The sequence below is a fragment of the Lissotriton vulgaris genome, chromosome 3_1, assembly GCF_964263255.1.
Source record: "Lissotriton vulgaris chromosome 3_1, aLisVul1.2, whole genome shotgun sequence".
Lineage (NCBI taxonomy): Eukaryota > Metazoa > Chordata > Amphibia > Caudata > Salamandridae > Lissotriton > Lissotriton vulgaris.
Window position 1 is genome coordinate 946,176,115 of NC_141689.1, and position 20,360 is coordinate 946,196,474.

Genomic DNA, 20,360 nt, shown 5'->3' on the forward strand with positions numbered 1-20,360 from the left:
GGTAAGTCCAGGAGACTGCTAAGGCCAACCACCTGCTTAATGGCTGTTCAGCGCTGTGACCGCTGTTAAGTAGGTCCAGAGAGGGGCGAGGAGTGCAATGGAGCAGTGTTCGGGGCATAGATTGCAGGAGAACGGGAAGCAGGAACTGGCATAACAAAAGGTACAGAGATGCACACATTGCCTACTAAATAATTTTTTTTGAAATGCAGAAAAAATAATGGTCAACAATGGTCAAAGACCCACAAAAAGAATAACATGGGTACAAAAAGCGCAAGAGTCACACAGTCAAATTGAGAGGGATGAAAGAGGGGTACAAAGACGGGAGAAGATAAGCAATGAAATACGAGGCAGAACAGAATTAAAAAGAGGCACCGAGAGCAAAAGAGGCAGCAGAAAAGAGTTATGAATAAAGTCACAAAGAGTTTGAGTTACGAAAGGAGGCAAAAGGAGTACAACCAGGCACAAGAATGTGAGAGAGAGATACATCAAGTGTGAGAGAACAGAAAGGAGTGGGGCAAGGCTGCAGCCTCAACAAGCTCTCGGCATTGCTGTGGTGGGGGCGGGGGAGCGCATTCCTTTGAAGTCTGATGGTGGGGAGGGGGCGGGAGAGCGGATTCCTTTGAAGTCTGATGCAGAGGCTCAGACAAATGGTGTGCGATTTGGCTGGCGATGTGCACGCGCCTGGCTCACATGAACTGTACCTAATCCGCAGTGTGGGTACACTTTTGAAAGCCCTACTATAATCTCGCCAAACAAGCATTGCTAAAGCAATGCCTGAGGCTCGACCTAAAAAGGAAACCAAGAATAAACAAGCATTTGCAATGCAATACGTCTCGCATTGGCAAGATTTTCAGCTATTGGCGTTGTAAATGACAATGTCTTTTACCTACCTTAGTTTTTTTTGTTTTGTTTGGAAAAGTAGCCAATATTCGTTGTGAAATGTGAGTACATACACATACACATATATATACTTGCAGCATTCCCTGGCTGTATTATTTGCTACAGAGTGTGTGATCCAGGTGCCCTTTATGGTATATTACATCAGTTGTGTGCAAAGTTTCAAATGTCCAGCATGAACATTTTGTACCTAGAGAGAACCGCTGGTGCATTTGCTTGCCCGCCAGGCATTTTCCAGAAAATGCAGTGGAGGTTGTATGAGTTGAACAAGGAAAAAACTATCCGCGTGGGCAAAAGTTCAGCGGGCAGGGGGTGCAGCAGGCTGTGGCGGTGCTGAGGAGGGCTGTCTGAAGATGGAGATGCAGGAACAGGGTCGATAGCCATTCATCTTCTAGTCTAAGACCTATTAAACAATTCATTATTGAATGGCTGCCTTGTATTGGGTGCAATGTGAAATCTGTGTTTTTACTTTGTTGAAGTGACTGATTTGTCAGAAACCTTTTGATGAAGGATGGCGCCCACTTCACGTACAATTAGCACAGCAAAGCCGATCCAAGGTGGTAGGAAATCTTTTCCAAGGATATAAGCAGACCGTCTGATTATATTCTTGGAAAAGCTTTGCTACCGCCTCAGATCGGCTTCACTTCAGACGTCACACAGAATGCCAGGGACATTATTGGAGACGTAAGAGCGACCGAAACCGACCGGACATACCAGCCCTCCCTTGTCATTTAACGGACTTAACTTTAGTCAGCATACGGGCTGTTATGTAAAGTGTATCCTTTCAACACTGTTGATGAAAAACGTTTTTTTTCTCTTCTTTACTTCTCATTGGGTGTGATACGGGTGTATGTTAGGCCGTGTCTTCATGCTACCCGAACCATCTTTGAGAAAAATCAACACAGCGCCCAGCAGTGACTTTTTCGAGCCCTAACGGTAATCCCAGAGGACCAGTCCCTAATGGTTTATGTAGTTTGTAGAAAATAGGCTTTTAGAAAATGAAACTGAATTTTACAATTAACCATGCTAAATAATGAGGCACATTCAATTAGTTACATAAAGAACAAAGTACCAGTTTCAAAAGCAACTAGAAATGTTTCCGTAGTAGTTCGTACTCCATATGCCTTCACCAAAATACAATGGTGATAGATCTGGTGAAATGTTCACCAGGGAGTGTGGCACGAATTGCTTTGTTGCGAAAACTTGACATCCCTTCTATCCACTAAGAACCCCCTCCTCAAAATAACACAACAAACGAACACAACAGCATATTTTCGTTACAGGTTCGTCTCTTGCATCCTTTTCTTCCTATGGTGCAGGCACGAAGAGTTATTGCGTTGCAACAAATAATACGGCGGAAGTGGGCAGCGAAGACAAACATTCCCAGTCGTTTTCGTTTGGTTTTATCAAAGAATACAAACTATGCAGTTTCGGACTTCCAGTGAAAAAAAATCAAACAATAAAGAAAGTGTGCAAGCTTTACTTCTCTAGCGCTTTGGGATGAAGAAATTGCCTTTTCTGCGCTATGAACAGACATACTCGGGTCGGTCCATGTGTTTCTCGGGCTTCGTGTAGACAATGACCCCTCCCATCTTGAAGTGCTGGGACAGCTGTGCACATACAATGCACTCACTTCTCATTCGGGCATACTGTGGAAACTTCCCACCTCATGTGTACAAAAATATAAACCGTGTACGGGACCTCAGTATCTAATGTCTGATGACTGATGATACTTGTAAAGCGCACTGTTACCCCATCTCGGGGTGTCCTGGCGCTGTGGACCGCTGGGGAACCCGTCCTGGCTTTCCCTGTGAGATTGTCCCTTCTGGGTATCTCCAAGGTGAAACCAGGCATCTCCGACGTCTGTGGGGGGGCCGTTGTAGAGATCAGGCAAGCTTAATGCCCAGAGTTGCCGAGTGTGATCCCTGGTTAGAGTAGGCACCGAGGCGAGAATTATCGAGTCCGTTGACCCTGGTCCACAACCCTGCCGCGTCGGGAATTGAACCCTGGTCCCGGGCCGTTCTCTGCTTCCGGGTCTGCCGCCTCTAACCAGTGAGCCACACCACTCCACAATGTTAACACCTCTTTGCTATACTCCCACCAAACACACACCTTATCTCTAATTGTTACTACCTCCTGTGTTGCAATAAACACTCCAGTGCTCTGGACTCCATGCAGAGAGAAGCTGCCAGCGCATGTGGACCATTTGGTAATTTAGTGGCGCTGTGAAACCAGCACCGCCTCTCCCCTACCTCCTCCACCGCCGAGGAACGTGCAGGAATGACTGCCAAAATGAAAAAAAATAAAATAAATTGCCGGAAACGCGATAATGAATCCCGCCCCTCCAGGACTGCTGACCTGACTCATGGTTGCCATGGCGATATTTTAGAAAATACGCTTGCGACACCGTAAGTCACGTCACCCAGTCATCGAGAGGCAGGATTACAGCCGAACAAATCATCCGAACACGGGCTTTGTCCAGTGGCAGGCCTCCGTTTGGCGAGGCCGGCCAATGGAAGAAAGGGCGTGGTTTCATGCCCCTTCTTGCTAAAAAGAACTCTCGCCTGCGATAGTGCATGCGCTGCAACGCAGACTTCGACCTAAAAAATATATTGCCTTAATTGTTTTTAGTGTTAGTCGAAGAAGACCTCTACCACAGAAAGAAACAAAACATGAAGTAGTCACTAAGTTACTCTGCTTTTACAGACTGCTGGGTAACAGCAGCTGTGTTAGGGGAACTACTTTTTGTCTGCTGGGGAACAACTTCTGAGGGAAGGATATTTTCTCAACTTGTAAGGATGCTTCGAGGAAGACTGACGAGGAGGTAATGGGAGACACTAAGAGCGCTGGTCTGCCTGTGTTGAAACGTAAAAAGTGGGTGAGACACTGTACATTAACTCCTGGGAGATGACTGATCGGGGGCTCTGCACAACAAAGTTAAAAGGAAAGCCATATAAGGGCCAATAGGCGCTTGGGAGTGTATGAAAACGCCAACAGACGGACCCTTGTAACATAGTTTCTGACCCTCACCAGGATTTGGGTTTAACTACTAAAAGAGCATTGACATTAGATCATGGATACGTGAGAAACTCAGTTATAAACTCTTAGGGAGAAACCACTTAATCCCACTGCACCTATTCTCAAAGAGAAATTCTGTAGAGGTTGTAACACATAGGAAAAACTATTTTCTAAAAGATAAGTTGAGCCTTAAAAACTGAAGAACTTTTTCAAGAAAATCTGGCAAATGTTAAACAGTGACAATACAAACAAATATGAACAATCATTGGCATAGTTAATAGGTCTCGCTTTTGGTACCTTATAAATGTTTAGCTATCCAGCACAATATGCATGGTGCAACAACATCAAGTATTGCATGGCTAAACACTTATAAGGTCCCAAAGACGAGACCAATTGGCTATGCCAGTGCTTGTTGTTCCTTATTGAGACAATGCGTACTTCCACTTCTGCTCTATTTCATTGTAGCCATGCAGTGTTTTGAAAAGGGAGCTTTTCAATTAACAATGGAACTAACAGCTTTCATCCTCTTGGGACAACAACTTTGTGTGTTTATTCATTAAAGATTGCATGTGAAATACTGAAAGATTAAAACAGCCACCAGAAAGAAGAGAATGGAAACAGCGAACGTGATGGAGAGATGGGCTTTAGGATAAAACGGATGCCAGCGCCACCTAGAGTCGAGTACAGCACAAGGCACAGTGGCACATTTAGCAAAGCCAAGCTCTCCTCGTTGGTAAACCTGGACAACTTGATCTTTGATGCAGCTATCTTCAGACTGGCCCGTGAAAAGGCTGCAGCTGCTGCTTCATTTCTTTCCTCCAGCAGAAGCGAGAGCAGGACACTTCTGTTCGCCCGGGGCGCTATTGGAGCAAGATGATGTACCAGTAACCGTGACTCTTTCTTGGCATGGCACATTATTAAGGTAGAGACAGACACTCAAAAATAACAATTTAACGAGCGTGGATGACCCCACCACCCCTATATTTGTAAAGCGCACATTAACAATCATGAGGGCGCTTGAAAAAACTTGTCAACAGTTTACACGAGATCTCAACTAGAGTTATTTAAATGAGTCTAGTTGTACAGTTTGAGATGTTAGGCAAGCAAAAAGCTTTTGGGATCACTATCTTTTATTAAAAGGTTTGTAATGCGCTGCTCATCAGGTAAATAATTTCAAAGTATTGGAACAGAAAGAAAACCAGCATATGCAATGCAATAGGTCTCACATTTGCGAGAGTTTGAGCTATTGGCATTGTAAACGACAATGCCTTTTATTTATGTGTTGGTTTTAAAAAATAAAAATAAAAGGCATTGCCATTTACAATGCCAATAGCTTAAACTCTAATAAATGCGAGACCTATTGCATTGCAAATACTTGTTCAAATGTGTTACTGTTGTTTTGATATTGTCAATTGTAATTCATTTGAAGTTGGTAGAAAATTCATTTATTGATTGATTATCAAAATAAACGAATAACTCAAACTGTAAATTCTTCTTTCTTTCTGAAATGAAGATGCATCTGCAAAAATTGGAATCCACTGTTAACTTACAGCAAATCTATTTTCGACATGATTGTTTATGTGAAACCCTGGGTGGGAATAGTTGCCCTGTACTCACCATAACAGCCATGCCTCAGTCCAATCAATATGAGCAGATCTGTCAGTTCAGTGAGTATACTTTTATTCTCAGCACTTTTAAATGTTTGCATTTTTTTTGTCATTGGATATAAATGATGTGGTAGGATTATTTTATTTGCCAAATACAATTAATTTTATTGGGAAGTTTAATTATGCTTATAAACAGATACAAGCTGGACGTCAGTCATTGTGTGGTGATAGATAACATGTTCTCTAGGTATATACCCTTTTCCTCACTCACATTTTCCTAGAAAAGTGCCTGTAAGCTTCATTTAGTTTTCTCTGAAACGGTGTGATGTAAACCAGTAGTTCCTTTATGATATGTAAGATTGCAGCTCTTGTTCAACCGTGCAGGGAAAGAACTGTTTCTGTTTTGGGGGATAAGGGTAGGGAATGTAGTCTGTTTATCCTGTCATTGCAAAACATAAGGAGATACAAAAGCAGGTGCCGGTCTTAGTGATCTGAATAACTTGCACCCAGTTACAAACCTACTCTTTCTTGGGGAAGTCCAGGTAAATGAGTAGAGGCTCTGTTGAATCATACAATAACTTAAAAAAAACCTTGTTGACAAACTATTCTGGCGTCTGATCGGGATTCAGCACAGAAACAGCAAATGAACAAATATCAGAAGGTGTTCTTCACGTCTTAGAAGAAGGTGACTTGCCTCCTCATCCAAGATAAGGCAGCCCTCTCCAAAAGAACGCATGGTTGGATGACCCTAAACTCGTACACTACTAAGGCACCACAGAGCTACCTTGGCGAGGGATACTCCAAATCCGTCAAAATGCGTTTCTTAAAGCATAGGCTGGGCTTACTACCCTGTAATCAAAATCTCCCGCGCTGGATCAAAATAAAAGCTGATCCCCTTTGTCGGCTATGTGGCTTGGGGCAAGAGGACCTGCTGCACTTGATATGCTCTTGCGAGAAATTACACAATGAACGGAAATACTTGTTGAAACAACACTTCAATCGGCAAGGAATCCGCACACGAAGGAATGCAGTTCTGGCATGCTTTTCTCCCCATGACTCTCGCTTGAGCTGTAGCTTCGTAAAACTTATGAAGGCGGTGGAAAAAAAGATACCTGAAATAAATCTATAACGGTCTCTGCACTATTGATCTATTACCGCTTTGTCGAATGACATTACTGACTCAAAGAGTTTATGGGGATATCAGGAAAGTGGTAATATTTTACAATTATAAAGCTGAACTTTGGGTAAAAAAAAAAAAAAACTTACTGCTTACGAAGTTGCTGTGTGCACATTCGAACTAAGGAAATGTGAATGTTTTATTCTCTTTTATTAGAATTGTATTTTTATTATTCCCTGTTCTTAACCTATCTTTGTATTGCAATGGTTTTAAGTAACTATGCGAAATAAAATTACTTACTTACTTCCTCATCCTCTTACACCTTTCCTCAGCATTGTACACGATTAATCACTCAAGCTTACTGGAAATTCTTAAAGCTTGAGTGGGACTGAATGGTGCAGTTCTGAGCTGGTTTTCATTTTGCCTCAAAAACGGATGCCACCATTTAAAACTAACAATCTGCCCCCAACTTTCAGCTCTATGACAGGGTGTACTCAGCACTTAAATCTAGCCGATGGTTGCCACTGGGCACCACCAACGAATATTTTAGGGGAAGCAGACAATTTAAATGTGTTGTGCGGAAGCAGTCCCTACTATCAAACATTGAAAGTAAACAGGACTCGTAAATGGCTGTATTGCATCACCAACAAATGAGAATCTTGCCCACCTTTTGTCGGGATAATGCACTGCAGTTTGGTAATTAAGTAATAAAATGCCGATGTGCTGTGATAGTGTGCTTCATTGTTGCAATCATGTTAGAAAAAGAAGAAGCAGTTCCGGGTGCTTAATACAATCTGCCACCACTAAAGTACAGCATCGGTCACTGTGTTTGGAGGTTGCTATGAATTAATAGCATGAGTCACTTGTGAGTCACTTGTGGAAGTGGGCCACATCAGTGGTGAAAAGGGGCAGATACATGGAGATATATATATAAGGATCCAATGCATACTGGAAGCTGAAAACTTGCAATTTTATTTCAAGTTACGTAGTTTGCACATTTTCAGCTTCCAGTAAGCATCGGCTCCTTTGTCGAATTGAAGAAAAAGGTTGGGGCCAGTGAATGCACAATTTGCGATTTCTGCAACGCCACTCTGCCGATCTAACAGGAACATGATGGCAGTCAGCAAATTAGTTTTATATATATGTGTATATATATATATATATATATATATATATATATATATATATATATATATATATATATATATATATATATATATATTCACTGAAATATAACAAAGGTTAAAGTGACATTATAAGTGGGCATTGTAAACATTGCAAAAGTGCAAATTTACGAAAGGACCACAGAGGTGAGCGGGCTAACATAAGAGCCAATAGGGGTGAGGTTCTGTGACAATTGTAAGTGGTGTTTTCGACTCGCACGAATATGGGCGAGTCTAGTATCTATGAACCGCAAATGACGAGTTTAGTAAGTGTGCGCAGTTTCGCTGTGCTAACTTAAACCGTTCGTTTGTTACGTGGGTTTTTCATCTGTACCCACGGGTTCCATCTTAGATACGGCATCCATTTTGTCTCTTGCCCTCAAGTAGCCAGCGAACGGACGCTGTCCGCTTCGCGACCCTGGGACTCCCAAGATATTTGCGGAAGACACATGTTCTTTGAAAGTGTCTTTATGATGAGGGGGTTGCTGCTGTAAGACAGATGATGCCGCTCGAGGCTCATCTTGCCGCACGGACTTATTGTCTCAGCCGTGCATCTCATTAGGCACGTCCCTTTGATGCCTGTATCTCGTGCTTCTCGATACCCCCCCCTTTTTACACCCTTTCCGATCTCCCTACTGTTTCCGTCTTCCTCTGCACCTGTCTTCGTTCCTATTTCGATCTACTTTACTGCTGATTGGAATTTGCTAATGATGGGAAGATGGGTTTTTACAGTTGGGAACCGCCAAATGTTTCCGCACTTATGTTCCGGACCTTGTGTGTTTCAAAGTGACCAAAGCGACCCCTCTGAGAGCGACTTGTGGGAACCAGGTTGTAAACTATTGTGTATCATGTTATCCTATGGGTAAAAACTGTATAAAAGGAGCGATCCACAAATACAATTTGAAGCAGTCTCCCCGAACTACACTCGATGTACTTCCTGTGACTTCTGTGTTCCCTGCAGTAAATAAACCTTGACTCTTTGACGCCGAAGGAAGTGTCCCGTGTCTCTGTGACTTGTACGCCGGAGCAGGTTACCCACGAAGGTTTCAGGTGTTGTGCCCTGGCACCGCTGGGTCCAAAAGAACCCAGTCCTTCAGTTGGCGCCCAACGTGGGGCTTCATCAGTGGTATCGGTCCAAGCCCGACGATCGTGAGGAACTTCGTGTGAAATCTCCGAGGGAAGGTGCACCCCGCTTCATCGATCCTGTTGTCGAAATAAGTGGCCCGAAGACTTTTCCCGCGAAGATTCCCGCCTCCTAACGGCTGCGACGGACTGCTGCCCTGACTGTAGACCTGTTTTGGCGCCTGGCGTAGACCTTGGTATAGCGAGACGATTGACGGGCCTTCCTGAGGACGCCATTGATCTTTGAGTTAAGTATTTGTGGGTCGCTCCCAGAGTGTTTTTGTTGTAGACACTTTAGCGGGTGTCTTTGTTGTACACGCTGTGTGAGTGTTTTTGTCGGTGACACTTTGCTAGCGTACTTTGTTGTTGTTGTATTTGTTTGACGACTGCAGCCGCCAAAGACCGAGGGTTTAGTTCTTTGCTGGGACTTGGTAAATCCCGAAATCCCGTAACCCTTGAAGTTTGTGAAACTCGGCTAGTGTGCAAGATGCCTGGTCGTAGTACTTTGTTCAGTTGCTTTAGACCTTGTGGTGCGGATTCCCTGCTGGAGGACTCGTGTCCGATACCTCCGGTTGGAACTCCTACTTATGATTTATATAGCAAACATGGGCTAGGCCCGATTGCTTTTAACGATTATTGGATAAAATATACAAAGAAAGACGGCGATCTTCGTTGGCCACCTCACGGTAGCTTCGAAGCGTCGATCTTAGATAATTTGGAAATAAAGTTGTTCGAACGCAAATCTAGGCCGGCCATGTTTGATGCCTTTCGGTTCTGGCGCAAAGAAGCCCGACAGAAAGAGATCAGACAAAATAAACGTAGTCAGCGAGATACTGTTGTTACTATAGTGAAGAAAGCTGAGCAGTTTCAGCGTGATAAGGAGGATAAGGATAAGGAAGTGTTTGAGAGATTACAGCGTATGTCCATAGACAAATGCTATCCTGCTTTGCCTACGGAGTCGGATAAGAAGGAAGAGGCAGTTGAGGATTCTTTAATGTCTTATCTTATGAAGTCGCCACCTCCGTACGTACAGGGTACCGCAGCTCCTGTGGTTCCTGCCGTACCTGTTCTTCCACCTGTTATTCCTCCACCAGTTCCTCAACCTGCACCCGCTCTTCCGCCTGTTCCTGCTCCTTTGCCTATTTCTATTCCTACTGCTCCTCCGCTTCCACATACTCCTGTTCCCGCTACTGCTCCTGTGTTGTTAACCCCTGTTGCTGCTAATGTCTCTACTCCTTCTCTTGTTAGTCCTGTGTCTTATTCTTCTCCCTCTACTCGTAATCGTAATTCTCCCCTTGCGACAAACTTCTTCCAGTCGCTCGGACCTGTTTTTGGGTCTGCTGGTTCTGATGGTCCTCAGAGACGTAGCCAGCTTCCTGGTAATAGAGAACGTGTTGCGCTATACAATATGGCGATGGGTTGGATGATAAACCCTGTTAGAAATCCACCTCGTGTTGTCCTCGAAACGTTTGATCAATTCAACATACCAACTCAGAGATATGTGTTTGATGAAATGTGCAAGTTTTTACATGATCAGATAGTGGTTAATGCGCCTGACGAGGTGCTGACCGCCCTGTCTGAACTTCGGCTCCAGTTCGCAACTGGACTGATAGTCGACACTAATGTTCGACGTGCTGTTGAGCACTTACTATCTCTTCGTCCCGCTCCTATTCCTCATGCATTGTTCGTTGAGGACATTGAAAAACAAACCGAGTCTGGCCAATATCCTATGCGTGAAGTTCCGCCAGTTTGGATACCAATTGATAATACTGGTGCCCAGCCAGTTCCGGCACATTTCCAGAGAGTGTGGATACACCTCCCATGGAAACGATCGGAAGTGCTTCAGGTGAAACAAACTTTGCCCGATCCTCGCAAAAATCCTGCTGGGTATTATAAGGAATTATCGCAGCTCGTAGACGCTACGATAATGAATCTTGCCGATATCGACATGTTGTTCGGTAATATCGTACCACAACCGGTATGGGCGAAGATTCGTCACCAAGATCACGCAAATGAATTAGGTGGTGATTGGAATGCCATTACAGCGGCAGACGCTGGACAAGTGGCTGCCACTAAACCCGATCAGTTGATTGCTGAACTTCCTCAGCGAATCATTACATTAATGAAAACGCTTATGCCAGCTATGAAGGTAAATTGGGATAAGTTGTCAGCCTGTAAGCAAAAGAAAGATGAGAGTGTCTCGGACTTCTTTACGAGGTTCGAGGAAGCATTCGTTGATCATAGTGGACAGGATATGGGTACTGAGGGTGGACAGAGGTTGTTTGTGGATAAGTTTGTGTCAAACTTATTGCCCGACTTGAGCCATAAATTAAGGAATTCTGAAAGTGCGTGGGCCGTTTCTACCTCAGCTCAGATATTGGCTACGGCACAATATTACGAAAATAGAGAAAAAGAGGAAAATGACCGTGCCGATAAAAAAACGAAAGAGCTAAAAACTAAAGTGTTGTTACAACAAGTATATCCGCCGCGTTCTAATCAGAATGCACCTCAGCAGAATAGATCGCAGTCGCAATTGAATCGATCGCAGCTGCGTAATGATTCTTCTTTCCAAAGATCTTCATTAGGGTACAACCAATGTGCTTATTGTAGACAGGAGGGACACATTAAATTCAATTGTCCTGCTTTAAATGACCGTAGTGGTGGTAATTCGTCTAGAGGAGGCCATGGTGGTGCACAGCATGCATCACGTGGTAGAGGTCGTGGTGCTCAGAATGATCGCTCTGACCATTCATCAAATTCTAATAACTGTTTCGATCAACGTGGATCATCGCAAGGACGATCTGCGCAGTACAATGTAGACGATTATTACGTCGATCAGGGAACTGACGATAGTAATTACTAGGACAGCCAAAGACAAGGAGAGGGAGTGGTATCAGTTCCGGTTGATCAGAGAGGGCCTTACGTCGCAGTTGCTACATCGGGCGTCGTTGAGCCTTTTCTGTTGGACACTGGTGCAGCGAAAAGTTCTATCATGCATTCGAAACTCCCTGGCGCACCTTTGTCTGGCTTAACAAATGTTTCCGTTGGATTCTCTGGCGCCCCCGTTAGCAATCCAGTTTCGCGCCCTTTGCCCCTTAAAATTGGGCCTCGTGAGCTCGAAGCTCCATTGATTTTGTCTACTGGTTGTGGCGAAAATCTTTTGGGTCTGGATTTGCTTAAACGCTTGTATGCAACTTTGTATTGTTCTCCTGCGGGTGTAAAGCTTACGTTAGGAGAGAGAGTAGTCTCTCCTATGTACTTGTCTCTCGATAAGCTTCCACCGGAATTGGATTCTCTTCCTGCGTCTTTGTGGGCGACGGGTCCAAATGATGTGGGCCTACTTGATATCTCCCCTTATGTTGTTCAGTTGAAATCTAATGTGCGCTTGCCACGTATTCCCCAATACCGTATCTCCCTTGATGGTGAACGAGCTTTGTTAACGATCATCTATGATTTGATCGAGAAAGATGTCATTGAAGAAACTCGGGGAAACGTGTGCAATAGTCCTGTACTGCCCATTCTTAAACGTACTGATCCTACCAAACCGCCTGTTTATCGTTTTGTTATCGATTTACGGGAGGTAAATAAAATTGTGGTTCCTCAATTCCCTGTTGTGCCTGACATCACGGCGCTACTGACTCTGATTCCAGCTACTGCTTCATGGTTTTCGGTGATTGATTTGAAAAATGCATTTTTCAGTATCCCGATTGCCGAAGAGAGTAGGGACCTTTTCGGTTTCTCTCTTGGTGGACGTAGCTTCCGGTTCAAACGCGCTCCTCAGGGCTACTGTGAAAGTCCATCGATTTACAGTCAAGCTTTGAAGGGTCAACTAGATGCGTTTAGGTTGCCGGTTGGTGCGGCTTTAATCCAATACGTCGACGACTTATTGGTGGCGGCTGATACTCAGGACATCTGCAAAATCGCTACAGTGTCGTTGCTGCAACATCTCTGTGAGTTAAATCACAAGGTGTCACCTTCTAAACTCCAATATTGTTGTCAAGAAGTCACCTACCTAGGTCACTTATTGTCAAAGGAGGGAAGGAGGTTGACCCCGGAGAGAATTGCAGCGATTGCACGCATGGCTGTGCCACAAACCCAAAGAGATGTGCGTGCCTTTTTAGGTATCACGTCGTACTGCAGGCAGTGGATTCCTAATTTTTCATTGCTAGCGAAACCATTGGTGGCTCTTACGTGCAAGGATGTTTCGACTCCTTTACCATGGACGGAAGAATGCCAGAATAGTTTTTCTGAATTACGTGATTCATTGTGTTCGGCTCCTGTGTTAGGTACCCCTGATTACAGTAAACCGTTCACGTTATATGTTCACGAGAGGGAAGGTTGTGCTTTGAGTGTCTTAACGCAACCTTTTGGTGGTAAACAACGTCCATGTGCATATTTTTCCTCGACCTTAGACCCAGTAGCTAGAGCATTGCCGAGTTGTTTGAGAGCAACTGCGGCAGCTGCGGTCTCCATCCGACAATCAGCAGGATTGGTCATGGATAATATGCTTACGGTGATGGTTCCGCATGCAGTCGATACTCTTTTGAATCGTACGAAAACTCAGCACTTGACGAGTGCGAGGTTGTCTGGGTACGAATTGACGCTTTTGGCAAGCCACATTCAGATAAAACGTTGTAATGTCCTAAATCCGGCAACTTTGTTACCAGTTAGTGCAGAGTCAGATGAAGTGGCAGAACATGACTGTTACTTGCGGACAGAGGAGGAAACAAAAGGTCGTGTGGACCTTAAAAACACCCCATTGGAAGACCCGGATGGCACCCTGTATGTGGATGGGTCATGTTTTAAGTTGCCGAATGGTAATGTGACTACTGCTTATGCTGTGGTGACATTGAATACTGTTGTTGAGACTGCGAGATTGAATCAGAATTCTGCCCAAGCTGCAGAGCTGATTGCTCTCACTAGAGCATGTGTATTAGCAAAAGGTAAACGTGTGAATGTGTACACCGATAGTCAGTATGCTTTCGGTGTAGCGCATAGTTTTGGACGGTTGTGGCGAGAGCGTGGTTTCTTGACGTCGCATGGCACGAAAATACAGCATGGCCAGCTTGTGAACGATCTTTTGAATGCATTGACTTTGCCTGCTCAAATTGCAATTATTAAGTGTAGTGCGCATCGTAAAGTGACGGATGATGTTGGTCGTGGTAATGCGTTTGCAGATGAGATTGCTAAGGAGACTGCTCGGAACCTTAGTACTCGAATGTATGTGACAAGTTCGGTTAGGTGGCCTACAGAATCAAGTATGTGTGAAAATACCATAGAGAGTGTGAAAGCTATTCAGAATGAGGCCACCGACACTGAAAAGATGAAGTGGAAAGAAAGTACGGGAAGGTTGGATGTGAATGGTTGCTGGATTGATTTGTCGGATCAGAAAAGATGGATGTTGCCTGATGCGTATGTACTGGCCGTTGTGCAAATGGCACATGGGTTAGCACATATTAGCGCGAAAGGTATTTGCAAGTTGCTGGCTGATGTGTGGAAGAATGATGGAATTACTAAGTGTGCTGAACGTTTGGTGAAGAATTGTATGGTGTGTATAATGTACAATCCTGGCAAAGGAACCCCAACTCCTCCTGGCAGTTTTGCTCCTCCTTCGTATCCCTTTGAGGTGATCCAATTGGACTTCGTCCATATGGAGCGATGCAATAACCTGAAATACGTTTTGGTTGTGGTTTGCGCATTCTCCCGATGGATTGAGGCCTATCCCCTCAAAGACAATACTGCTTTGTCTACTGCGAAAATCCTACTGAAGGAATACTTTCCTCGGTATGGAATGCCTAGAGTCGTGTGGTCAGATAACGGAAGTGAGTTTGTTGGAAGTGTGATGAAGAGTGTGTGTAAGGGCCTTGGAATCAATCAGAAATTCCATAGCGCCAATCATCCTCAGTCAGCTGGATTGGTTGAAGGGTACAATGGCACCCTTAAACTAAAATTAGCGAAGATTCAAGCTACGACTGGACTTTCGTGGCCTGATGCTTTGCCCCTAGCATTACTGTCAACTAGGGCGACTGTACACTCCCGAATAGGGCTTAGTCCCTATGAAATAGTGTTCGGCCGTCCTGCGAATGTGTGGGGGGTTCCTAGGCCAGGAATGTTCTCTGATCTTGAGTTTCCGATGTTGATCGATTACTTACATGACTTGACTGCTAAACTGAGGTTAATTCATCAACAGGTTTACGACGCCTTGCCGACGCAGACGGAGGGTCCAGGCCACCAGCTCCAGCCCGGGAACTGGGTGGTTACTCGTAACTTCTCACGAAAAAACAATCTGGACCCCCGATTCACCGGACCTTACCAGGTGCTCCTGGCCACGAGGACTGCCGTTCGTCTTGAGGGGCGGAAAAATTGGGTACATGCTACCCATTGTAAGCGAGTCCCTATTCCTTTGCCGGCAGACCCGTGGATAAGGAAAGGCATCGCGTCAACAGAAACAGAAACATTGCCGGCGTTTGTACCTTTTAGCGACGCACAGCTTGTTGGAGAACCCTCAGCGCAGCAGAAAGTCACTGTTGAACATTTGTCAGCAAAAGACTCAAGACCAGATCAACGAACTGATCAGCAGGACGCTGTCTCTTCAACAGATCCTTTGTTCGACGAGCAGACACGTCCAGGGAAACATCGATATTCTTTGCGATCTCACACTAAGGACAAATAAAATTTGCTTGCTTTGCTGAGATTGGTAACTGCAATATCCTCGTTTCCCATGATCAATTTTGAACATTCGTATCATTGAAAGTTTTGTATATATATATCAAGCTTCTTCCTTGTATCTTTTTTTCTTCCACAGCTGAGAAATATTGTGCTAAATAAATACATATTGTGTATTGAGGGCCGTAGGGCCGCGCGCGTACTTCCTTCTGGACAGTAGGTCTTGACGCTAGGTTAAAGACCGTCGGTTCCTAGGAACTCCTGGGGATTGACTATTGCTGCACAGAACGAAGTGCGTCAAGAAACGTTGCGGACGGTCGTAGGGAAATGGCATTTTCGAAGCTGAATGATTTGGAAGGAGCTCAGGCGTATAGAGTCAAGCTGCAGAAACTTAGTCGTACGAAATGTTTTGTATCCCAATTGTTTGTTTTGTTTTTGACTGCTTCTGCATTTTTGGCGGGTGGGGTATATTACGCTATATCTTACGTTTTCCTTGCTACTCCTACTCCTTACCCTAACCTTACTTCTACTGCTTCTCCTCATTCCTTTCATATGTTACCAGAACACGAACAGGCTAGACGTGTAGAATTCCGCAATAATTCCTTTATCCAGCTCCTCCATCAGCATCAGTTAGTGGTTAACACTACTAATTGTTGGGTGTGTGGGTTGATGCCACATACTACGGGTAAGGGAATTCCATATCTGGTGTTACCGTATAGTTCCCAAGGGTCAGCTCGAGCATTCCAAACAATGTTTCGAAGCGCACTGGGTTCCCACCCCACGCAAGAACAACGTTCCCCCAACTTTGGTCCTACCTCGTATCAGAGGCTGCTATCGATGGCTATAGAGGATATGGAAGATGAGATCCATGATCCTTTTCTTATCCCTAGAGAAGAGGTACAAGCCTATAGGGTCCTAAGTAGAGGGGAATATAGTATGTTCACTAATGAAAAGCAGCTTAAAAGCTCGTCTCCAATATGGGTCGTACCCCACACTGGTAATCTTTGTCTTGTGGGTCGTGGCTCGCAAGCCTCACTTGGAGTAAGTGCTTGCACTGAAAGTTACGTTCTGCCAATGTCCCCGTCCCCTGTGTTCCTGGCTGCCAAGGGTACATACTTTATCTGTCATGATCGTGCATACACATGGTTGCCCGCAGACTTCATGGGCTCATGTTTCGTTGCAAATCTGTTGCCTCCGACGTTTACTGTAGATGCCGATTATCATAAGACTAGAGTTGTACGAGGCGTAATTAGCGAAGAGGATACTGCCGGTCAAGAGGCAGGAGACTTTTTCAAGGGTTTCCTCCCGTTTTGGGGACCTATGGTTAATAGTAGGAACCTGAGACATTTGACTCGAGTGGTAGAATCGACAGCTAATATTACTGCCAGTGCCCTTGGTAATATCACCACAGAACTTCAGGCGGAGAGACTTATGACATTACAAAACCGTATGGTTTTAGATGTTGTCCTAGCAGATCGTGGAGGGGTGTGTAAAGTGATCCATTCGAGCTGTTGCATTTTCATTCCAGATAATGCTCCTACTGTCTATCAAGCCATCTCGAAGTTGCATAAGATCTCCGAATCCATACACGTGGATGTAGGGGATTGGACGCTACTTGGTTGGTTTTGGGGCCTGGTGTCGGCTTGGGGTTGGAAGATTCTGACGATCATCGGGGTTGTGGTAGTGTTCCTGTTCACGTGTTGCCTTTGTGTGCAGTGTGGTCCTGCCTTATGTGGCCTCTGTGCTACAACGTGTATGAGACAACCATCTGTTACCAAGGGGACTCGATCGGACAGAGCTATGCTACAACGACATCTTGATGGTCTGATGAATATCGAATATGATTCCGACTAGTGCTTGCCTACATGAGGGCAAAAGGAGCGTCTGAGGTTCTGTGACAATTGTAAGTGGTGTTTTCGACTCGCACGAATATGGGCGAGTCTAGTATCTATGAACCGCAAATGACGAGTTTAGTAAGTGTGCGCAGTTTCGCTGTGCTAACTTAAACCGTTCGTTTGTTACGTGGGTTTTTCATCTGTACCCACGGGTTCCATCTTAGATACGGCATCCATTTTGTCTCTTGCCCTCAAGTAGCCAGCGAACGGACGCTGTCCGCTTCGCGACCCTGGGACTCCCAAGATATTTGCGGAAGACACATGTTCTTTGAAAGTGTCTTTATGATGAGGGGGTTGCTGCTGTAAGACAGATGATGCCGCTCGAGGCTCATCTTGCCGCACGGACTTATTGTCTCAGCCGTGCATCTCATTAGGCACGTCCCTTTGATGCCTGTATCTCGTGCTTCTCGATACCCCCCCCTTTTTACACCCTTTCCGATCTCCCTACTGTTTCCGTCTTCCTCTGCACCTGTCTTCGTTCCTATTTCGATCTACTTTACTGCTGATTGGAATTTGCTAATGATGGGAAGATGGGTTTTTACAGTTGGGAACCGCCAAATGTTTCCGCACTTATGTTCCGGACCTTGTGTGTTTCAAAGTGACCAAAGCGACCCCTCTGAGAGCGACTTGTGGGAACCAGGTTGTAAACTATTGTGTATCATGTTATCCTATGGGTAAAAACTGTATAAAAGGAGCGATCCACAAATACAATTTGAAGCAGTCTCCCCGAACTACACTCGATGTACTTCCTGTGACTTCTGTGTTCCCTGCAGTAAATAAACCTTGACTCTTTGACGCCGAAGGAAGTGTCCCGTGTCTCTGTGACTTGTACGCCGGAGCAGGTTACCCACGAAGGTTTCAGGTGTTGTGCCCTGTGAGCAGGTGGAGTCCAGGAGGGGAAAAGCATTGCATGAGGGAGAGAGCAACACAGCGGGCGGGTGAAGAAGCCCACTTCGAGAGAGGAACACACAGGTTGAAGGTGAAAACACAAAGCGAACAGAGTAGAAATGGCAAAAGACTTTGCCACTTTCTAGCTTGGCGTGAATGGCACTATGCTAATTCTATGCTTAAAAACTTTGCTAGAAAAGCAGACATTTGAGGTAAGCAGATTCAGAGTGTCGCTGGTGTTGTAGGGCGCGCTGTACAGGAGCTGTTCTCCACCTAAACTTGGAAGCTAAGCAGAGTTCTCTCCTTTTTTTGCATAATTTATGCGGCACTGTACGCCTGAAAGGGTATTATTTTGACTTGTACTGGGTGCTCCCTTGTGTCCGGACAAAGCTAAACCTTTTTGAATAACTATAATGATAGTGAAACAGTGACAATGGTTGCTTGTATTCATTCCAAGTTAACTGGGATGGTATTTTACCAATCCAAAGCTGTAATACGGTGCCTGGAGTGGTAAAAATGTTTTTGTCATTTTACAGCTCGGCATGGATGTCACTCTGCTAATTCTGTGCTTCAAGACTGTGCTGTAGAAATGGCAAAATACGTTGCTCCTTTTTAGCTTATTGTGGATGGCAGAATGCTAATTCTATGCCTAAAAACTTTGCTTGAAAAACAGACATTTGAGGTGAGCAGATTCAGAGTGTTGCTGGTGTTGTAATGTGCTCTATACACGGGCTGCTCTCCACCTAAACTTGGGATCTACCCAGAGTTCTCTCCTTTTTGGCATAATTTATGTGACACTCTAAGCCTGAAACTGAAAAATAACAAAGTTTAAAGTGACATTATCGTTAGGAATTTTAAAAATTGCAAAAGTGCAAATTTAAAAAAAGGACCACAGAGGTGAGAGGACTAACGTAAGAGCCAAAAGGGTGGCGGGTGAAGGCCAGGAGCGGAAAAGCATTGTATGAGGGAGAGAGCAACAAGGGGCAGGTGGAGAAGCCCACATGGAGAGAGGAACACACACAGGTTGGAGGCGAAAACACAAAGTGAACAGAATGAGAGGGGAGGCACACAGGATATTGAGAACACGAAAGTGACAGCAACACAGGTAGTGAGGGAGAAGCACGAGTGTGAGAACACCACTTAGTCAGAGGAAAACTGGAGGAGAACTACAAAAGAGGAACAGTGTCCGGAGGGTGGGCATTTGAAGTGGACAAACATCAAGGGGAAGGAGATATACGGAAAACACATGCACTATCAGGTGTGGAAGGATAGAATCCAGACAATCAGAAATATGTCAAAGACGCTATGTCCCTCATTGGGAGAGACAAACACGAGATAGACAAGCTGGCTGAAGAAAAGCCATCTAATAAGAAGCAAGGATATGAGAGTGACAATATGGTCAACCAGTTGTAAGCAATAGGCACACTGGTTGGTTGCCATGTCACTCTAGTTTCCTTGTTTCCTATTGGTCAACATCCCCTCTTAACCTCCGTCTTCCTCCTGGGCTTCGGAGTCTTTGCTCATGCCGTGGACCATGGGTCAAGAACGGCTTACTGTGGCCAGTCTCCTTTCCCTGGCCAGCAGGCTCCTGCACATCCTCCTTTTTCCTTACCAGCATGCCGCCTCCTTGTCTCCTCCTGCTGGCTGTTGTTTGAAACATTGCAGCTCCCCCGCCCCCCCCCCACCCACCCCCACCCGTGGTGTCACCCCCTCAGTATATATGTCTCGTCATTTCACATGCAGGTCTTTTTTTTGTTTTTGCTTTATGGTTTGGAAACTTAAACCATACATAGTTCAACGTGAGCCTTGTGAGTCTCCTTTATAATGTGATGTTAGTTGAAAAAGGGTTTCTGTAAACAGGACGTAAGGATTTCGTTTCTTCAAGCCTCCGAACAGAAAATGAGAATTTACGCTCCTCCTTACAGAGAAAGTCCACTAGAGGGGGCTAAACATCCAGCAGAAAACCACGACTTGCATCCTTTTCAAC

The 20,360-nt window shown here is 44.9% G+C and overlaps 1 protein-coding gene across 2 annotated transcripts in view; it reads left to right on the plus strand.

Annotated features, from left to right (window-relative positions):
• Positions 1-20,360, plus strand: part of AGTPBP1 (ATP/GTP binding carboxypeptidase 1) — a 1,139,154-nt gene that overhangs the window by 921,718 nt on the left and 197,076 nt on the right. For both annotated transcript variants that reach the window (XM_086961295.1, XM_086961296.1), the window contains exon 20: positions 5,429-5,582. In XM_086961295.1, the coding sequence (XP_086817421.1) occupies positions 5,429-5,582 (154 nt within the window). The remainder of the gene's footprint in view (positions 1-5,428; positions 5,583-20,360) is intronic.